The sequence below is a fragment of the Perca flavescens genome, chromosome 1 (assembly GCF_004354835.1).
Source record: "Perca flavescens isolate YP-PL-M2 chromosome 1, PFLA_1.0, whole genome shotgun sequence".
NCBI classification, from domain to species: Eukaryota; Metazoa; Chordata; class Actinopteri; order Perciformes; family Percidae; genus Perca; species Perca flavescens.
In genome coordinates, this window is record NC_041331.1 from 15,639,116 (window position 1) to 15,662,280 (window position 23,165).

Genomic DNA, 23,165 nt, shown 5'->3' on the forward strand with positions numbered 1-23,165 from the left:
GATACAAACTTAGTTTTTAGTTATTAGAACAAACCACCTTCTGACTTAAGAAGACATTATTTCCTTTTGATATGTGTTAGTGAGTGGTTTTGATCTTAAGTTTAATCTTTCTTGGAAAAGAGCTCTTTGCACACAAGGCTGATGGCCTTATTTCCATTGTGGTGGTCTTCCTTTAAGCTACAATCAATATCAGTTAAGCATGAGTGCTGCCTCTTAATTAAGATGAAGATGTTAATTGAGACAAGATCGCAGGGGTAGACATGTTAAAGACTGGCTGGGCAGGTTGTGTGTGTGTGTGTGTGTGTGTGTGTGTGTGTAAGGCAGCTTGAAAAGAGATTTAACCAAGTCGTCGTCATGCTAAACAACTTGTAGTTCTCAATGAGAAGTCTAGACATGCTGAAAGACATAGCCAGCCCTTGGCTGAATGCACCCACTACTTAAACAAACGAGAATGTGTACGTGGGACACCATGTGCACAAGTGTCATCTGAGTGTTTATGTGCATACAATTTTTGTATGTATGTAGCTTCATGCAAAGTATCACATCGGTTTATTAAAGCTAATGCTGTTTTACTTTTCTGTTTTTCTGATGTCTGCGATTCATTTTGGCCAGACTTAGATCAAGGTAAGCAGACATTAAAGCCATCCATATACAGTACTTTTTCACAGGGTGGTGTCTTAAATATGCTTTACATAGGATTGAAGGGAAATATCCCAATAATATTACTGCATGCTCACGAAGCAGCATTTCATTTTCATACTGTTATAATTAAATATATGTCTAACTAAGATATACAAGGGTAAAGAAAGTTTTAACGGCTGGAGATATGGTGTGACTACTGCTTGGTTAAAGCTTTATTCTCAGACTGTCCTTGACCACTTCAGGGCCAAACATCCCTATATGAGTTACAGTGACAGGCTTGTGACAGCGGGAGACATGGGGGACAAGGTTACATAGCTACCCCCGCCACTTCCCCTGATCTGACCCCAGTAAACGTGCCTCATCGCCTGGATCTTATTTACACTCCAGCTCACTCTGTAATAAAAGCTCCATCATGCAGTATTCATAGGGCCTCTCTAGTCTAGTTGGGGCTGTGGGTTAGAGAGACTGGCCTCCTGGATCAGGGCTAACGTGGTACTTTTACACTGCCACATGGAGGACGGGCCGCCTTTCTCTCTCCCTGACTCTCTCACCTGATACGGCTATAACGGGCGTCCTAACTGACACAGAGAAGACAGAAGCTTAAACACAGACATTCACAGACAGACGTGCACATACACACAAAATATACACTAAAAAGGGTTGCTAAATAGCCAGCACATTAGAAGCTGCAAGGCTGAGAAGCTCAAATAAAGTTGAAAGGTTTGTTTTCTCTCCTACCATGCAAAAAAAGTGAAAGAAAATATTCCTTGAAAGGAGACATTTCCTGCTATTTTTCAGGTTCGTACTTGTATTTTGGGTTTCTACTAGAACATGTTTACATGCTTTAATGTTCAAAGAACACATTATATTTCTCCTACTGTTTGTCTAAAAATACCTGTATTTAGGGCTGCTTCATTATTGAAAAAAATCATAATCACAATTATTTTTGGTCAATACTAAAATAAGGATTATTTAAAGGAACACGCAGACTTATTGGGAATTTAGCTTATTCACCGTAACCCCTAGAGTTAGACAAGTCGATACATACCCTTCTCATCTCCGTGCGTGCTGTAACGCTGTCTGACGGCTCCAGCATTAGCTTAGCCCAGCACAGATCCTGCAGGTAACTGGTTCCAACTAGCCTACTCCTCCGAATAAGTGACAAAATAACGCCAACATGTTCCTATTTACATGTTGTGATTTATAGAGTCACAGCGTGTACAAAAAACAACGTAACATGAGACACAGCCGTCTTCTAACTGTAAACAAACCGGGAACTATATTCTCAGGCGGAAGAATATAGTACTTGGGCGGAGTGATATACTCACAGCAAGCCTGTCTGAAAATATAGTTCCCGGTTTGTTTACTGTTAGAAGACGGCTGTGTCTCATGTTACGTTGTTTTTGTACACACTGTGACTATACAAATCACAACATGTAAATAGGAACATGTTGGTGTTATTTTGTCACTTTTGTCACAATTTGGAGCAGTAGGCTAGTTGGAACCAGTTACCTGCAGGATCTGTGCTGGGCTAAGCTAATGCTGGAACCGTCAGACAGCGTTACAGCACACACGGAGATGAGAAGGGTATGTATCAACTTGTCTTACTCTGGGGGTTACGGTGAATAAGCTAAATTCCAAATAAGTCGGCGTGTTCCTTTAACATGATTACTCACTGACTTTAGGAAAGATGTTGCATTTATTGAACTTAAAAAACAGTGACAACAGAATTAGCTCTCCCCTGCTTGCTCATCAAACACTGCTTCTCACCAGCCGCCATCTTCAATTGTGCTGATTTTTAAATGCCACCAGATACCCCAAACAGGACCTGGCTGACTATTGGCTGAGTGAGTTTAGCCTTCGGGAGGTGTACATGTCATTACACTACATTACATTTCATATCATTTAGCTGACGCTTTTATCCAAAGCTACTTCCAATTAAGTGCTTTCAACCTTGAAGGTACAAACTCCGGACAGCAAGAAGTAAGTGCAAGTACATTAGCTTCAAATAAGCCAAACTACAAGAAGCCTAAACACAGACGTTCAAAGTCAGACATGCATTAAGAAAACAAGACAAATTAAGAGTTTACTTGCAAAACGTAATGTGCAAAATAATCGTTTTATCAATTACATTGTTTTTGTGATAGTTAGGAGCCAAAATTCGAAATTGGGACAAAATTTGATTAATTGCACAGCCCTACATGTACTCACCTTCTGTGTTCAACGCTCTGTTTTAGCGCCTGACTCTTTAAGCCTCGTTCCCGAAATGCCAAGTCTGCTCTGATTGGTGTGCTTAAAAAATGTGGTGCACCTTAGCAAAGTTAGTTCTTAAGCCGTGGGTAGAGATACTCCGATGGGGGGCATTATTTTCTAATGAGCCTGCATAGGACATAGGAAGGGGAGCAAAATCTGAATGGCTTGTTGAATCCCATGTTTTCTGATCTCGGCAGCAAAAAGAAAAACTGACTGCGTTGTCTTATTTCACGGTTTGTGGGTTGATAGGCACTCCAGATAGGACAGTAAGAGCTGCTTAAACTGTATGCAGTGCAGCCCCTATAGGCAATAAATGTTACAGCAGAAGTTTGTTCTTTGTATATTTGCACCAAAGACAAAACCTAGGCTGCACTGATGCCCTGTTTAAACTGTAATCCCACTCAACTGGTTCTAGACACAATCTGGAATCTATCTGAATACAAGATACTAGGTTACCACCAATTAACCAAAGAGGTTTGTTCCTTCAATATAAAGTCTAATCAATGAGGCGAAAAACTAAATCAATGGAGAAAATGGGCTGGAAGAGTAAAGTGACAGCTGTGGGTGTCTAAGTAGATGCCACCACAGTCACAGTCAGGCAAATGGGCCTGTTTTAATTGCACTATAGAATCAAATGAGTCACAAAAATAGCCTGTGTGTCCTTGTTATTGTATTTATAAGCCGTAGAGTCAGTTAGATTGCTGGACAAGATGGACCTCTGAGAGAGTGTGTACTAAAATACAAAGGCAGACGTTGATGGATGGCTAGGTCAGCGTGTGGCTATGGAGACCTGAGGTGTTGGTAACATCCAATTGAGTCTAAATGGCTCTGGGTCATAAATGGGCTAAGAGGTTAAAAGGTAGGCCTTTGGTAGTGCTTTCACACGTGATAAGCCTAATACAATCTGGACCAAAGGGTAGAGGCTAAAGAGGACAGAGAATTGGTTTCCGCAGGAAACCTGTGTTGGCCCTTGGTGAGTATGCATTTTAAATAATGGCTAATTTCCTGCTTAACACAGCAAAATGTGGTAAAACATTAATTCTCAAAGTGTTTTACAAAAAAGGAAAGAAAAACAATAATGGAACAGCCTGACCCATTAGATAAGCAAAATGTAAAACTTTGTCTACCTCTAAACGTAGCATTTAAAGCAGATCAGCATATTTGAGGAATCTTTAGGGTTGTATCCACATGATTAAATGCACTCGTTGTTTACCCTTATTCTTTTGTCTCTTTACAGAATTCACAGTGGATTATAGGGACTCTTTTCAACCTAAACTATTCATGTTGTCTTCTCTTTTTGCAACTGATTGGATAATCTCAGTACCCTGTCTAGAACCTTAAGAAAATCCCAATGAAAAAGCTTTTGTGAAGACAGACTGGATGATTATTTTTATGAACTTATTTTAATAAACTTACTGTATTACCCAGACTTACTGTCTTAAAATGAGTTAATTTACTGAAGGAAGTGAAAAATCCAGCCAAACTGAGTACAACACTACATAGAGGTCATCACGTCGCCATTCTTTAACTATGCAATTAACATTGTATCTAACGAACATTTATAGGAGCTGATGTCTGATGCCTTTAATGTTACATTCATTTTTTCACAGCAAAATGTGATTGAAGTTGAAGTACCTTATCAACATTAGTCAGGCCTGCAAAGTCCAGGGTGACCGTGGGGCAGATCTAAGCTGTGGTCTACAATTACAGTAACTATATTGCTGTATTAGCAATTAAATGCATGAGACACTTGGGTTGATGGTGTAGCGGAGCTGACAACTGTTCTGTTCTTGAACTGGAACTAATAGCAGGTGATGCTGCTGGACAGGGTTGAGTAATACTGGTTATCTGGCAATGCCCGAGTGAGGACTCTCTTCAGAAGGGTTTTAGCTTTTATCGTTGAGCCAGCCTCTCCAGTGTCATGTTGGAGATTGGGTACATGGAGTGAGAGTGCATCTTCTTCAAAACTTTTGCAAAGGAAGATGCTGCCCAGAACCCAGTTGGTGCTTACTAAGCTACGGCTGACTCAGCAGAGGGGGGGTGGGCAGGACAGGAAGGATGCAGCTGGGGTAGTTTGGGAAGAAAAAGTCCAGTTGTAGGGTGTGGACTCATGAGAAGCTTGGACAATGACTTACAGGCAGCCTTGGAGTTCCTGAAAAAGCATTTGTTGATGCATACAAGGAAAGGCCAGCACCCTAAATGTCCTCATCAGTTTGGGGAAATGTTGACCTTAAAGGGGAACTATGCAGTTGTTTTTTTTTTTAAACTTAATTTACGTTAACTGAACAGCTTCGGCGTCAATGGAATGGTTATATGACTTTTTTCGAGTTGAATGGTTGTCGTCTCAGCGTCAGGAAGTATCGCGTGATATCAGGTCTTGCAATGTAACAAATTGCTTCACGGCACTGCACACATACGCCCATTCAGGAACCGGCTAGCAAGAACAAGGTAGCAATGGAGTTTTTCACACTATCGTTATGGCTGAGCCGGCAAAAAAGAAGCAGAAAGCTAGGAATGCATTGTCGGAGGAACAGAGAAAGAGGAAACGGCAGACTGACCGAGTGAGGAGTCATAGGGGGAGCTCTATAGGGAAACAGTGAAGAAATGGCCAAATCTGCATAGCGCCCCTTTAATTATGACATTTCTGGAACAATGAAGGAGCAAATAAAGTACCTCCTAAATTGGACAGACTGTGCTTTATGAGCAGGGGCCACTGTTGGTAGGGGAGCGGTCAGAGATGTAATACATACATAATTGATAATGTTGTAATGATCCAAGCATGGTCGTTAATGATATGACTGAGATTAATGATGATTAATCTCAGATTTGATAGTTTTATTATTTTCAATATGTAAATACATTTAAGTGCATGAGCTTATGAGAGATGGGTAGTAGCTAAATAACAATATCAGCGTTCTTATTTATTTATTTATTTATGTGTAATACCAAGATCAACAGAACAGAACTAGTCAACCTTAAGAAAATTCACCTGTGCTTTTCCAGCTATGACAAGTAAAAGTGTCTGCGGTTAAAAAGGTCTATAGTGTCCATCATTAGCACACTCAAAATCAGTGTTTTAGTACATACTGACTATTTTGAGTATATTGTGTGAACACAGTATATTTCAGTGTGAACACACCACATACTTAGAACCTACTGAGAATGAGTAGTATGAATAAAAAAGCTAACTAACTAAGTGAGGTATATCTTATCTAAAATGGTCATGAAATAAAACAATCTACAACACCAAACTAGCACTAACAGCCAGGCTGTTTTTTTTTCTTTTTTATCTGTATGTTTTTTTTTTTTTCTCCTTCCAACCATGAAAATTTCAGCACCAAAGCATATGGATTTTTTGCAGGACTAAATTGACTGAGAAGTTGTTGGGCTTGCAATATTGGCCTTCCCCACTGCAGTGTAACCATTTTGGTGCCAAACTGTTCAGCAATCTTATTCTCCTACAACTTTGAAAGATTGGCTCTTAATTAAACTATTTTGTAGTCATAAAACAGTAAAGGGTGGCTGGAAAGAAAAGGGGTGAAAGTTACAATTGCTCAATGGGACATTTACTGGGTTTGCTGGGGACTGTGTGAAGCAGACCACTCTGTCAAGTCAAGGTTAGTCTGAGCAGTGATCAATACTTCAATCTCAATAAAACAGCTCAATAGCTAAACATTGATGGGAAGGAGGAAACACAAGGTGGGGAAAAGAAAGATAGAGGGAGCAACACAAATGCCAACCTTGTCATAACATTAGCAGGGCTGTAATACATTTGTCTAGTCAAAGGAGATGGAGCTCTCCTATTGTGGCAGGTAACGTGTGGAACTATAGACAGATTAAGTCAATTGCTGTCATACCTTACAGCCCCAAATCAATATCATATATGTTTGCAACCTTCAAACCAGAATAAATAAATGAAGGTAAAGACAGAAACCAGCCTGATAGATGTCACAACAAACGCTCAGAGATAAATGGACGGATGAAGGAATGGAGGAAAGGTGGTGAAGAATGGAGAACCCTTCACAGAACCCTATTGCAGAGTTAAGAGTTTCTCATAAAAACTGAGCAGAAAAAATACAAAAAGGCAAGAATTGTATCACACTCATCAGTCTAAAACTGGCAACTAATTGGAGACATTTTTCCTAAATATATGCACTGTATAGAGGCATCAACATCCCTGTATAAATCATTCAGACCATCTCACTTGCTGCGCCAGGAATCTCTTCAGTGTAACTCTACGTTATTGTGCTGTGGCCTTGTAATGGAGGTGCCTCGATGTGAGAACACTTACTTGTAAACTGTGCCTCCGTTTCCATGGCCAAGTTGCTCTTGATAGTGGATATCTTGGGCATTTATCTGAAGACACAAGTGTACAATAATGGTACTTAGATGTTATAACATGAGAAGACATGCAACCAGTGGATGATAAGTGTAACTACACAGGTGAGGGAGAGAGAGTGAAAGAGAGGAACAGGGGATGACATTGTCACTGGAGGCTATAAACAAGACAAGCATTCAGGTCACTCCAAGTTCAGCAACATAGGGAGAGAAAACAGAGGGACAGAAGGAGAAGAGGAGATCAATACAACATTTGCTGTCCAATTTATAAAAATACATTGTGCTTGGGTGAGTGGGGGAGTAACTGATGGAGAGTTTAATGATTCCTCCTCTCGCCCATTTTAAAATTTCCAGTCAAAATGTTCCTGTAGGTCAATGAAATTCAGAGCACTCAAATTATTGTGTAGTTTTGATTTAGTTATAGAACACCAACTACTCAGCATTGAAGAAGATAAAATTATATCTGTTCAATTCCTGAAAGGTGGGGTATAGTAATGCACAGCCTGTCTGATGATATTGTGTGGGAAATTATAAAAATGAAGACAGAGAAAAACATCTCCTCCAGTTCAGCAGTTATAAATTAAAATGACACACTTTAAATTAAGTGTTACAGAATGTAAAGACTAAACAACTTCCTTAAGTGTGGAATATTTTATAACTTAAGTGGTCAGTCTTTATACATTCATGATTACATTTTCATAAATTATTATGTAGTGCAGGTCCTGGTCTTGAGTTTTAGAGCAAGAAATAATGTATTTGAACAGTTTGAATTCCTTCTGTTATTACCCTAATTGGAGAAAAAAAACAAGCTGAGTCACACAAGTATATCTACATAAATAGATTAGTTCCAACTTTTGACTAAATACATTTAAAGCATTTCTAAAACTAAAAAATTATTTCATGTTATATGTCCTATCGATATAAAAGGAAATTGCTAAATGCTAGCGACCTGAAAATACCCTACACAAAATATATAAAAAGATATTCTAGGAGGGAAAATCATTCTTTATCTTTGCATCCAAAATGGCCAGAATTTACAATGCCCAGTGATCTGTAATCAATTATTTTCCCAGTCCATGCTGCATTGAGGGGGCACTGGCTTAATTTTCTCCATGAAATGCCTGTGTGTGCGTGTGTTTGATCTTAGACCCACTGCTCCCAGTGCGGTACAGTGAAGAGACAATAACCAAATGCACACTCCGTATAACAACACCATAGTTGGCATCACAGAAAAACAATAGAGGAGCCAACCAGACAATGTGTTTCTAGTGAGTGGAAACTAGGTGTGAGAGCAGGAGCAGTGAGGTAACTGTGGTACACAGGCTCACCTGCCCATTTGTCAGGATCCTCTTCAGCTCAGCAGATGATTTTTTTAAGCTGGAGGAAGGAACACAGCACAGTTGACACATGTATCACAGACATCTTGCTACTCATTTATCAACCAACCGATGGTTCCAATATCGTTCATTCCAGACCGTGCAACATGCTCCTCATGCCCCAGCAAGCTCACCTGTTGTTGGCCATAGAGTCTGGGACACCATGTGTGCAGTCATTGGCTGGGTTAGGTCTTGTATTAACCTGAAGGTGTGGAAACACATTCACAAAAATGTGAAAGGACACACCACATACCCCCTCACCCCCCCACATCCATCCAAACACCACCCCCACCCACACACACACACACACACCAAAAGACAGGCAGACAGACAGACATATGGCCAGACACCCTAATGAACAAGAACACAACACACGCTCTCCGTTCAGCCTAGAGGTTAATTGGCTTTCATAGGAGAGAAGGGAGGCAGGCAAAGGAGAAAGAAAGAGATGTCCACATAGAGGAGGGGAGAGGATGACAGACAGCACAAGGGAACATGGAGGAGAGAAGAGAAATATATTTGCATGAAAGTACAGTAATATGGCTTAAAACTGAAGAGAATGAGAGCGATAAAACAGATTTGGACAGAGGCTTCAGGAAAATAAGTTGTATCTTTTGGCATTTAAGCTTTCACTGGACAGATAACAGTGTGTAGAGGCAGACTGGAAACAGGGGTAGAGTGAGAGAGAGAAAGAGAGAGAGGGGTACGACAGTCAGCAAAGGTGGAATCGAACCGGGGACGTTATTATATGTACCATGTGTTGTAACCATTCTTCTACCAGGGTGCTCTGAAAATAAAGTTAAGACATTATAAAATGTCATGCCTCACTAGGGACATTGTTTCTTTACCTGTATTCAGCTGCATCTATGTTTCCTCCACTGACCTCTGTACTCAACCCAGATATTGTACACAAAAGAAGAGACATGACCCTGTAAAGGGTATACTAAAAATAACTCATTTAATTGAGGTCAAAAGGCCGGTGTGTTGGGTCCACTAAAGCACAGGGATTCTCTCTTTAATTAGTGCCCAGAAAGACCTAATTTAAAAAGCGCACAAGACTTCCCTCTGCCAATTACTTTGATATTAAAACAGGAGAAAAGAGGGGGAAAGATTACCAAAGGACTTAAGGTTTTTGGAAAACATCATCTTATCAAAACAGACCCTTGACCTTAAATATAACTGACATAGTTCAGTAGTTGTTACCAAAACTCCTTAGAGGATACATTAAATAAAGCACTTTCAGTATTTGGAGAGGGGGGGGTCGATTTTCTTATTGAAATGGAGATGAATATAATATGGATCATCTGGAGAGATGGAGGAGGTGTCAAATCATTTAACCCAAGGTAATTAGCAATGAGTTTCAATAGCAACATATGCCTAAACATAAAATGGGAAGGTCTGTGGAAGGCCATTTGTAAATGGCGGGGGGAGGGGGGGGGGGTTGAACAATAACATATTTTTATTGACTTGGTTTTTTGCTCTAACCAATGCTAATATCCTTATCATATGGAATGAGTGGATCATAAGACTCTGGAGTGGAATCACGGCATTAGAACCGAGAATACAAGTAGATAGGAGAAGAGAGAGAGAGACAAGCCCCGCCGAAGCCACAGACAGCCATCCCCATACATAAACATAGACGAGAGTAGCAAGAGAATGAGTGAAAGAAAAGGAGAGCCTTGACTTCAATTGACATTTCAATAAGTGGAACACAGCGTTACCAATCCATTTGCCTCAACTTCATTCCCTCCCTCCTCTCCCCTTGTTCTCGGTGTAAGGCAGCTGAAACAATTATTGAGATAGGTACCTTCAGGCCATGTATGTTCCGGATCCCTGGAGTCTTGCCGGCTGAAACAGTAATTGACTATATTGTAGAACACATCACTGGGCCATTTACAAATGTGCTGAAAAAAAAAAAATCAGTTCTTTGTAAAGAAAAAAAGATGAAATGAAATGAGGGTTACTCTGAAATTAGTTGTAGACAAGAGAGTGATTTAGATGTTGGGCTCTTGAGACAGCTGGTGGTAGGTAGGAAGTAAAAACAGAATCACACAGCAAGATAAAAGACAGGGAAAGAAAGATTGCCAGATACAGAGTAAAAAGAGGGAGACACAATAAACTTTGCCCTTGGGGCCTGTTAGCGATTGTGTATGACTTTGAGTGGTGAGCAAACTATATGAAGATATTAAAAAAAGCACTCATATTAAAAAACAGTTTAGGAAGAAACTACACAACGCCTAAGCTATGGGCAAGGCTTAGCCTGAATACAAGCTTGCAGTTTCAATGTCCTTAGAGCAAAAGAAATGTAGATGTATAAATTACGGTCAACACAATAACAAACTGAGCTACTGAATTTGTAGCTCAGTTTTCCAGAGGCTGCATTGTTACTTCAAGCCACCAAATGCTCCCTTTTTCTTATGTTTGAACACAGCACAAGGGATTTACTAACACAAAGATTTTTCAGTTTAATAGTTTACAACTAGGAAAGTGTGAATATTTTTATATATTTAAATATGGCTCGTTAATTCATTGTCAACACATTAATTACAAAAGTTTTATTGAGCCTTTCAGCATTGCCAATCCATGATAAGCTATAACATGTCACTCGTACCTCGTGGAAAAATCTGTAGAGGGTCAGGCAGAAGTCCATTCATGCGTTGTTCATTCATTGTGTTGAAGTACTAAAGGGAAAAAGATGGTCACAAATAGTTGAGAACAATAGTGATTTAAAGTGATTATTACACGTACAGGAACTTGTTCGTTAATAAAGGATTATTTAAAAAATCTGATTAAGAAAAGCCTTGGTAAATATGCATTTTTACTATGCACTGCACTGACAATTTTTGGAATATTACATGTTTACACACACACAAATGTTTATGTAAATTGCATCAGAAATAATCCAGTGTTCCCAAAAATGTGAGCATGCTGTGCTGAAATCTGTTGCTGATGAGGACCAATGCCCTGTGGGCTTGTTCTGAAGGAGTGTAGCATTAACCCTTTTCTCCTCCAGGTCAACAGCTCACCAAACACTCATATCCTATAGGACTAACACAGACAGACACACAGACAGACACAGACACACACACACACACACTCTCTCTCTCTCTCTCCCTCTCTCTGGAGCCTCTCAGATGCTTGCCAAGGCAATGCAATAATTGATGTTTTAGTTTACCAAACCATCTGTTAAACTAAAGTGTGTGTGCGTGTGTGCGTGTGTGTGTGTGTGTTTCATGTTAATATGCCCTCCTTTTTGAGCCTTTAAACCAACAACAATGAACAGCAAGAACCTACCAAAGACACAGTAAGACACTTTAGAAGATGCCTTAATGTAGTCCACATGTACATGTGTTCATTGTGTTTTATTTACAATCCAGTATGAACTACTAAGTCATCACTGCGATATTTAAATTTGCTCTCTCATTGTGAGGGAGAGAGGGAGGGAGGGAGGACGATGGGACCAGCTTGGATGGGAATGGATCAGAATGGCTACCCAAGTGGCACAGCTGTTATTAAAAGGACTATTTATCACTGTCAGATCCCTCTCACTCCTAGCCCTCTGCTTTCGCCCTCCAGCGTTTTCACTAGGCCACATCTGAACATTGGGGCCTAATACCAAAAAACATGTTGTGTGTGTTGAGGGTGTGTGTGTGTGTGTGTGTGGGGGGGGTTGGACTTCACGCACCTTTAATTTTCCGCTCAGCTAGCTTATTGATTAAGGCTGCAATTACCACCTAATCTGTAGTAGGTTTGTTATTAAAAGACATTCTCCATTGTTGGCCAATAACTAAACAGTGTCCGATCCCAAATACTATCGCTCAGCCTTAAGGGACAAGTGGGAGAGCGAGAGCGGGCCTCATCATCATTAGCAGACTAAGGGGAAATGGGAGTAAGAATGGTGGAATTAGAGCCACTACCTCCAGGGGGAGCTGAGCGAGGAACGGATGAGGTCACATGTTTTTTTTAGCACCTGACACAGGCCAGTCTTTAACTTTGAACAGGGGCGCCTGTCTTTCAAGGTGTCGAACAATGATTAGAGATGCCTGAAAGACTAGTGGGTCTCACAGGAGCATGTAGCAATCAATGTTCTCAGTGATGGGGGATACTTTTCACAATAAATGCCCTCTGCAGACAGATGTTAATTAAGTGCTGAATTTGAGCATTAATTTTGCTCAGCAACGAGGAGTATGAATTTTTCTCAAGGCAATGTTAAAGCAGAGATATTGAATAAGAAAAAAACAGTATGTAGTGACAATATATTTAAAAGTCCAGCTGTAAATGTATCAATTAATTATCACAAACATCCACACACAAAGAAACACTTGCACACACGAGGCAACCATGAGAGACTCTAATGAATTATCCCACCTTTCACCTAACATGCGTAATTCCTATTAATTTCACATAATGGCTGTCTGCTCACCTGGAATTAACAACACTGAGGCAAAATTTCACTCTGGTCTCTACGGAGGCCAAATGAAAACCACAGCAAACAACCATAAAAAATAAAAAAAATCCTTTGCATAAATGTCTGCTGAAATGCATAACCCTTGTATAAGACATTTAAAGTACTCGGCTAGTGTAAATTATATTTTAGTGAGCCCAGTATTTTCCAGGTGATCAGCAGGTTTTTTGTGCACCTGCCTGTCCCACGAGGAGTAGAAAGCCATCAGGGGCTCCTGGATTTGTTTGCCAAAAAATTGTGGCTTTTGAAATCTGTGGACGAAGCAGTGCCGTGTTGTAGATACTACATTTTGTGATGCATGTCAGGGTCGTAATTTAATACGCAGTAACGACATGTCACATCATTCGAATAAAGAACACAGTAGTGTTGGGACAATAAGCTGCCATTATGCATTACAAAATGATATAATACAATGTTTATTGTAGCCTGTTTTGCTAAATAAATGCACATGTACAGATACAGATGAACATGATAAATATCAAATACATTGATAGAAAATATTTGATAAAAATAACTGATATCACATACAAAAATGTACTACCAGGGACACTGATGGCTCCAATTGTAGCTTGTTGTGTTTTGAAATTGCTTCTCTGCTATTTAGTTATATCAGCGATTATAACTGATATTTGTCTGATCGTGTATCAAATTAGTATAAAAGTCCAATTGTCTTTTCTTTAAAAACTATTAGGCTTAAATTATGCATTTATAAATTTTCTGAAAGAGCAAAACAACAGAACTTCACCATCACAATCTACTGTAGCAGCGTCATTTTACTTCCAAATAAGGTTGTTAAATGAATATTAAGATGCACTTTTAGCATACAATACACATAACAATGGTGGTAAATGGTAATCCCAAAACACCCATGACAGGAAATCCCTGAAACCTAATTGGTACATAAATCCTCAAATACTGTGATTTTCTCGAGAGCCACTCCCATCCAACAGGACACATAGCACAGCAAGGCAAAATCGTGAAAGAACTTAAAAACATGTCAGCCGGATTTGTGAATAATAAAGCTGGCTGAGGTCAATACTTGTTCCATCCCTGTTTCACAACGCTCATCGGAACAACAGCTGTCTCTTTTTGTCTAATCACCCTGCTACCCTTTGCTACTTAATGATTAAAAAGCAACCACAAGTGAATGCATGATAAAAATGGGCAAAAAACAAGGAGTGTAAATTGTGCCTTTGGCTCCAGCAGCATCATTGTGAGCTGATGGGGGGTAAAAGACATCCACAGATGAAAGTAGATTTTGAACAATTCTGCAGCCCAGGGGGCCTCGCTCTTTAATGAGGCAAAACTTTAAGTACTGAATAATAAATAATAAAAATTGACAGTTCATTTAGCTTTCAGTGTACCTCGTAGAGAAACCCATTACACGCCATTACTCTTACTGTCCGTGGCATGAACAGTAAGTATGGTGGAATATGAAAATGTACAGCACTAGGTGGGGGAGCTGTGTGTGTGCGTGCGTGCGTGCGTGCGTGCGTGCGTGCGTGCGTGCGTTGCTAAGAACTACCAATAAGCTGTTTTTTCACCTGGGGCTAAATACAACTGGATGAGGCTATATGAGTCTTTATAGGTCACCGCGTTGCAGTGGAAACAAGGTCACCGCGTTGCAGTGGAAACAAGAAGTGAAGACTTGAGCGTTGGAAATTGCCAGTAGGGGAAGAGCAGGGCTGGCATGTGCGTGTGCGTGCGTGCGTGGGGAGTGTGTGGTAGAGCGAGTGAAAGAGTGACGGCGATTAGCTTTGGAGCGAGTACCAACTCTAAGATGTGTCTAGAACTTGATTGGCAAATTGAAATGATTAGACATGGTTTAGAAAGGCACACACCTGTATAAGGTCCCACGATTCACTGCATGTCAGGACAAAAACCAGGCCATGAAGTCCAAGGAACTCTCTATAGACCATCACAATAGAAACGTGGCAAGGCATTGTTCAGGGCAATGGCATTAAACCATTTCTAAAGCCCTGAGTGTTAACAGGAGCACAGTGGCCTCAATAGTCGTAAAATGGAAGAAATTTGGAACCACCAGGACTCTTCCTAGAGTTGGCCCTCCGGCCAAACTGAGCAGCCGGGCAAGTAGGTGACCAAGAACCCAACGGTCACTGTAAGAGAGCTTTGGAAGTCCTCTGCATAGATGGGAAAACCAAACCGGAAGAATGACCATCACAGCAGCATTCCATCAATCAGGCCTGTGATGTTAGAGCGGCAAGACGGAAGCCACTCTTGAGTAAAAGGCATAATATGGCAGCCCGCTTGGAGTTTCCCAAAAAGGCATTTAAAGGACTCTCCAAGCACTATGTCCGGCGAACACCAAGCGATGCTCATCACCTGGCCAATACCATTCATACGGTGATGCATGGTATAGGAGTGATTCTCAGCGCCAGGGACAGGGAGACTGCTCAGAATTAAGGATGAATGCAGCCAAATACAAAAAGCTTGTTGAAGAAAACCAGCTCCAGAGTGCACACGAGCTCAGACTGGTGCAACGGTTCACCTTTCAGCAGAACAATAACCTGAAGCATACCGCCTAGACAACGCAGCAGTGGCTTTGGGACAAGTCTCTCTCTCAGCATATTTTTTTAGCATACTGTACCTTAAAGTTATTCTGGAGAATATTCTAGAGTATTTATCATTGTCTTAGATTGCTGCAATGATATATAACATTTGCATAAAGCAAGCATATTTGTCCGCTCCCATGTTGATAAGAGCATTAAAAACGTTAAAAAAATATATCCCTTTTTAAAGTACATTTAGAACAGATAAAAAAAGGTGCGACTAATTTGTGAATAACTGCGAGTTAACTATGGAAAATCATGTGATTAATCGCAATTAAATATTTTAATCGATTGACAGCCCTACTAAAAATATATTTACTTCGTCATTATGGGTTATTGAGTATAAATTAACGGGCACAAATGGCAATTTTATCCATATAAAATTGCATCTACAACACTAAAGTGTGCAAAAGCGAAGAGGTCTAAATACTTTCCGAAGCCACTGTATTTAATATTAAGTTGGTTTTTTTGGGCCAATCTCTGTACAAATGAGGTACTATAGAGCACTAGGTGCCCACACACCGCTACAATAATTTGTTCCTCCTACCTCAGAAATGGTCAGGACAGAAACAGTGTGGTCTGACCTTAAGCGTACAGTTTTCATTAGAACTGCTTTCTAATGAAGAAATAGCCCCTGCGAAAACTGCTACAACATAACTACAACCAAAAACACAATTCTGTTATGCAATTTGTGGGATGGATGTGTGACATGATGGAAAAATTACAAATTAATTTATATACTCACATATGACAACATGGCTTTGAGTTCTTCATCACTTCTTACAGTGATTCTGTCACCCACCTCGTCTTCATCTAAAAAACACAGAAGCATCTTATAATTTGCACTGTAAAACTTTTTAAACAAAATAATAATATATACACAGCTTTCAATATAATAGGCAACACTAAATCAAATATTTTATATACGCAATTAATACAATTTAAATTAGAAAGATTAATAAAAATCAATTTTCTTTATAAAACTGGATTAATTTAGAGGTAAGAGATAAGATTAGCCTACTGTATGTGTGCTGTAGCAAATACACAGCAATCTGTAACTTTAATAATATTATGAAAACCGTAAAACCAAGTCATCTTACGTCACTCATTTTTAAACTATACATATCACTTTGAGAAACAAAAGAAATAAGAAAAACAACAATGCTGTTGCAACATTTTGGGTGTCATAAATGCAAAGGGATACAATAATTGATGTACTTTCAAAACTTGCCAATAACTGTGATGACGTGCAATTTGTATTTTACATAGTTTCATAAGAAACACAATTACCACTGCATGCAATATATAAGGTAATTTACAAAGAAAAGCAATAATATTTTTGCCATTAATAAGCAGAGCTTTACAATTTCTATTTTTTGGCCTGAAATTACAAAAAAATACAAAATGAGTTGTTACTTTTGTCAGAAACTCATATTAGAATAACCCAAAAGCCAAGCACAAACTACTATTATAATCACCTGTTTTATCCACCACATGTTTACATAAGCATCACTACAAGCTATTTAGCATTAATGCTGCTAAAAAAGTATTTCATGGATCACAATTATATAGAAAAATGTTGTTGTATATTTTCAGAAGAATAAAGAGCAAGAAAATAAAATAAATAGTTTCATCTTGTTTATTAGGCTATAAATTAATCTATAAAATAGCAGCATTCCTAATATTTTGATACACATCAATAAGCAGGATGCACTTAACTGATTCATGCTTTTTCCTGCCCTCTCCACATACAGTAGTCATATACAGTACATCTAAACAAATAATACCTTAATTAAGTGCAAAATGAAGGACATTATAATTATATTATTTTATAATAACTTATTTTAGAATAATTATGGTATCTATCCCTGTTTATATTTTACATTAATTCCATGTTTTTATGCTCATTTTATGACATGTAATTTTCTTCATTGTTAAAGTTGAAGTCAAAGTCTGAATTTTTCCATCTGATGATCATAAATGACCTGTAACAGCAAACGAGTTTTCATTAATGCCTTTGCCTGGGTCTGATTTTTCCGGCAAAGTCACAAAGATGGCGCTACAGAGCACACACTCTGACGGGTCACAGATTTTGGCGTAACACCAGAAAAGTAAGATTGGGCATCGAGATTACAATTCCAGTTGAATCGGTTCTTTATTGGAATCGTTTGAAAGATTTGGTTTTAAATCTGATCATCGGTTCCAAATTGAACATGCAACAGTTTTGGTGTTCGTAGCGGCCAGGGGCTCATTGTGTTGCAGCCATGGAGCACAGTAAGTGGCACGCTAGTGTGGCCATATTTTACGTTGAAAAAAATCCAGTAAAACTGTAAATCACCATCGGATAAAAATAAAACATATAAAATAAATCCTCTTATTTGTGATATAAGCATGTGACCTGTTTCAACTCCACTCCTCAAAGATTTGAAATTGAGAATCGATAAGAACCAGAATCGAATGGAAGAATAGTAATTGGAATCAGAATTATTAAAATCGAAATGATGCCCAACCCTATAGAAAAGCATGTGTTAGTGTATCCAGCTAGGTAAAGAGTAGCAGGAGATGTTTTATATAGGCCTAATTGTATTTTACTTTTATTTTAGAAGTTATCTGTTGTAGTTATGGCTAATACTGGGGCAGGGCCATCACAGAAAAGAAGGAAATTAAACAAAGAGCAACTAAAAGCTAAAAGGCAAAGTGACAGACGACGGTTGGGCTTTCAACAGATGGAGACAATTACAGGATTGTAAATATTCAAAACCGACCCGAGTTGGCCCTGAGGTATGATATATGTGTATTTCATTCATAAAATAACTTTACAATGCGCAATGTGGTTGTACATCAGTAGCCTGAATTAAATTACATCCCCCTTCCATTAAGCGCCCGTTTTTTTGAATTTTTGTTGGTCTAATATTTGCTTTTCCTTTCTCCCCCTGTACTTGTGTAAAGCTTTCTATGGTTTCATGAAACGTGCTGTATAAATCTAAGTTATTATTATTATTATTATTATTATGTTGTTAGTTGCTTTGGCTCGTGAGACAGTGAAAGTAATATCAAGTTTAGCTCACGAAACATCCAAAGTCAGCTAAGTTACCGTATGCAACACTTGAAATGCAACAATGCATCTGTAACGTATTCTTTATTGTATATGTCTGCTTTTCTGTCAGAGCAGAACCTTAAAATCTTAAAGAAAATACCTTTACGACAGAAGGTGTGGTAAAAACACTACCGCTTTTGTCAGAAGTGGCAGCTAGAATCAACAAAAACTGAAAGTTACATATAGCCACTTTAAGCATTTCGTTTTGTGCTGCATTTCTTGTATGAAAGGTGCTGTACAAATAAAGGGCTCCCATACAGCAGTTGGGGGAGATTGTCAGTAGAGCTGCAATAGTTGAGCGACAGCAAAATAATAGGCAAGTATTTTGATAATCGATTAGTCATTAGTAATTTTTTATGCAATAAACGGGAAGAAAATGCTGTGTTCAGCCTTTTAAATATGCCTTTATAAGACATGTAAAAGACATCTCCTTTGAATTTAAGTAACTGGGATTTTTCACTTTTTCTGACATTTTATAGACCAAACGATTAATCAAAATAATCAAAATAATCGGCAGAATAATCAATAAAGAAAATAATTGTTAGTTGCAGCCCTAGTTGTCAGTAACAGCATGTCAGCTAGTATATTATAGGTATACGGTTTTGTTGTACAACATATTGTTACCAATGAGAAACAAAGTATACTTTAGGTCACTTAGAGGGTTCACAGTAGGCCTACTGTTTACTTTTATCAGGAGTTGAAAAAGTGCTGTGATGCATTATAGACCTTGCTGCGGTTGTAGAGTCCCTGTTTCAGAAACAAAGTAATACAAGTATGAAACAGACACTCACATTCAAAGGCCGTGACAGTGGCTTCAGGCATGACATCTCTGATTGCAACCTGAAAATGTTTGTCAGAGTGAATAATAACAGGGACAATAATGTTGTAACATGTTGTAAATGTTTAGTGTATCAATGACACGCACACGTTTACAGAAACCGAACGTGTCAAATTCAAACAGTGTGCATGTCGTCTCACTGTAACGTAAGATCAGTTTTAAATGACAGTTAGCTAGCTCTCTAGCATTGTGAAGACTCACCAGTAAGTCATTGAAGTTCAGAAGAGATGGACAGTCAACGGCCGAGTCCATGTCCCCTAATGGCGTTTTTATACGGATCACTATTGCCTCGGTGTCCATTGCGCAGTGTTATTTAAATCGAGTACGAGCATAAAGAGGAACACTTAAGTCTCATGATAACATTTGGGCTGGCTGTATGTCTATGCTAACGAGCTAATTTCCTGCAGTGGTTTGCTAACGACACATGCTAGCATTCTGCTCAGTCCAGACACTTTTCTCAAGTGATACGGGTATTTAAAAACGTTACCCGTGGAGCTCAGTAACTGGTCACGTCATAACCGCATGAAAGGTTTAGCTTTAGCTGTAAATGTGTATTCGTCTCCTCTCTGAGGCAAAGTTTTACACTGTTATCTGAGATTTAAAGCCATGAAGCTAGTTTCAAGGAAAACACAACAGCATTTCCGAATCAACATCCGCTCAGGGAGTTTCAAAATAAAAGACCTCCGTCCCTGTATCCACTCAAAAATATTGCTATTTTTACTGTCAAGTAAGAGCCCTGATATACAGTAGTAAAATGAGCTCGACCTTTACCAGCTTGAACATTAGTGATGCCTACACATTACTACATCATTCATTAAAATCCGGTGGCTACTTGTAACGGAGTACTTTTATACTGTGTTATTGCTACTTTTACTCAAGTAAGAGGTCCAGTAGTAGGCCTACTACAAATATTGTATTACTTATGCAACCAATGTAGGTTGTTGCCCACTCGATGGTAAAAAAAAGCTTAAGAAATTTCACTGTCACATATTTGCATAATATGTAAGCACACATAAAAAAATCATTAGGCCTATCTTCCTGACAGTCTGTGCTCCTGCTTCTCCTACAAAATGAAAAATGGTCTAGGTTTCCAATCATGCATGAATAAGTTTCACCAACAGCCAATATGCCTAAAAAATAAATAAAAATAACATAACATAATACAACTTTATTTCAAAAATGTTCTAATGTTTACCAATTGAAATGTGAATATATTGTGAGTATTGGTTTGTGAATAATGTGATTTGAAATACATTTGTGTGTCGTAGTTTTTGTGTCAAAACCAAGATGGTATCCTTGTTATAACTGTGATTTGGACTGAAACGACTTTGACTGAAAAGCAAAGAAAGTAGTATGTCAACACTGGGTGACACACTATGTGTGTGTACAGCTCAGCCTTTTACACTGAATTGAAATCACTGAAAGCTTCATCAAAAGAGGTTATTGTTACCTTGGACTACTTTGATGGGAGATCAAGTTTGAGAGTACAGTTTTCAGCATACGATAGATGAATGGGTATCTAATAGGTAAATATTATTTTGTAATTGACCTTAGATCAGTGTTGCAAATCTTCAGTGTATATTTGAATATTGAATTAATGGTCCTCACTTCCACAGCTGTAAAGATGAAAAACTGACAAGGCTCCTGAATTATATTAACAATACACCTGAGATAAACTAATTTAAAAAAGTAGAAGGTGTACAGAGGAGTATATGACCTCATGACCATGGGGTTTAAAGAGGTTTTTACGTCTTTCACTTTACATCAACACAGCATTAGTATTTAACAGTTTCCAATAGGCATTCCAATAGGAATGTAAAAGCAAAGGGGCATTTAAAACCGTTCTTGATTACGGCCTTATGATTAAGGAGCTGCATCAGTCTCCCTGCCCGCTCACCAAAGAACTGTGATTGCAGTTCCAAGTACAAGAGATTGATCCCTATGCAAAATAAAGTTAGGTTAATTTACAGCGTTCTGCTGTAAATTAACCTAACTTTGTTAACTGGGGTTCTGTGTAATAATAAGAATTTGTTAAAGCTTGTTCTGTGTCCCCATGGCTTAGGTCTGGCTGGACATGTGGCACTTGAAAATAATATCAATGAGACGTGCGCTGTGCCAGCCATCGCAGTAGGTTGGGTTTCACTGGCTGCTAAAACAAAAGTCTCCACCTCAGGTTGTCCTAAGGATGAACTTATTTATCAGTTGTTACCATCTCATTTAAAAGGTAAGGGCAGCATTCAAAAGGGAAAGGGAAAATACAGAATCAACCATCTATCTAGGCTAAAATTAAAAGTGCTACATTCAAAATGTTACTTAAGTAAAAGTACAGTACAGTAATATTAAAAGTATCATAAGAATTAAAGCATCAAAATAAGGAAATGCAGAATCATCCCTTTCAGATGTTATATTTATTATATGTATTATATAATTGGATTATTTGTAGTGAAGCATTAACATGTAAGCCATTTTTCAAGGTGTAGCCTAATCTTAATTACTTATTGTGCTGTTGGGTAGTTTAATTTATAAAATGCAATATTAATCCTAACCTGAAAAGTAACTAGTTACTAAAGTTGTCAGATAAATGTAGTGGAGTAAAAAAATACAATATTTCCCTCTATAACTATAAAGTAGCATTAAATGGTAATACTCAAGTGAAGTACAAGTACAAAACTGTTTTTAAGCATAGTACTTGAGAAATGCACTTTCCATATCTATCTATCTATCTATCTATCTATCTATCTATCTATCTATCTATCTATCTATCTATCTATCTATCTATCTAATCTATCTAAATATATATCTATCTATCTATATATCTATCTATCTATTTATCTATCAATCTGCTTTTCTGTCTATTGTCAATTGTCAAACACAAACACACACGCTAACACACACAAAGGTTAGAAGTTCATTGTATCAACCTGCTCTCCACTTATCTATTGTAATCTCTTACACCTGTACCAACAGATGGGTCAAAGACCCATTGATTTCCATGTAATGGCTGAAATTATTACTGTGCCTAATTGTTACAGGAGAGTAAAAGGGAAAACAAAGCCGGGCTATTAAGCGGTCCAATTAATGCCTTCACCTGCATTGACCTCTGATGAAAAGCAGAGGATCTATATGGCACTTTGTCAAACATACACTCCCAGGACTTGACGTTAGGTCCTTCTGCTTTAGGGGCAACTAGGATGAAGCCCAGTCAGCAATCCACATTATTTCAAACTTTCTTAGCTGGGAGGATGGAAAAGCATTCACTGTCTGGTAATTAAAAGGCATTTTATCAGACCTCCTCTCTTGCCCCGTACCTCTTTTCTTGCTACTGACAAGCTGCTTAGTGCAAAGTGATCTCAGTTTGACTCTGAATGTATGAGGCACACTTATTTAACTTTCTCATGGAAAAGCAAGTTTTTGTCTAGCAAGATTGTGAATTACTTACTATATTTTTGTACATATTTTTTTCATTCATGGCTGTTTTTTGTGTGCAACTCAGTGTACAAATGTAGCATGCATTTGCTTCTTCTTCTTCCTCATCTAATGATGATTATTATTTCATTAGTCTATGTCAAATGTATTGGTTGCCTTG

At 38.5% G+C, this 23,165-nt stretch overlaps 1 protein-coding gene across 2 annotated transcripts in view; it reads right to left on the bottom strand.

The window, feature by feature from the left end:
• map2k5 (mitogen-activated protein kinase kinase 5) overlaps positions 1-20,235 on the bottom strand; it is a 65,893-nt gene extending 45,658 nt beyond the window's left edge. For both annotated transcript variants that reach the window (XM_028583387.1, XM_028583395.1), the window contains exons 1-8: positions 19,781-20,235; positions 19,533-19,581; positions 16,390-16,457; positions 11,221-11,290; positions 10,417-10,457; positions 8,744-8,811; positions 8,562-8,610; positions 7,187-7,251 (exon numbers count right to left, since the gene is read on the bottom strand). In XM_028583387.1, the coding sequence (XP_028439188.1) occupies positions 7,187-7,251; positions 8,562-8,610; positions 8,744-8,811; positions 10,417-10,457; positions 11,221-11,290; positions 16,390-16,457; positions 19,533-19,581; positions 19,781-19,879 (509 nt within the window). In that variant the 5' untranslated portion in view covers positions 19,880-20,235. The remainder of the gene's footprint in view (positions 1-7,186; positions 7,252-8,561; positions 8,611-8,743; positions 8,812-10,416; positions 10,458-11,220; positions 11,291-16,389; positions 16,458-19,532; positions 19,582-19,780) is intronic.
• Between the last annotated feature and the right edge of the window lie 2,930 nt (positions 20,236-23,165).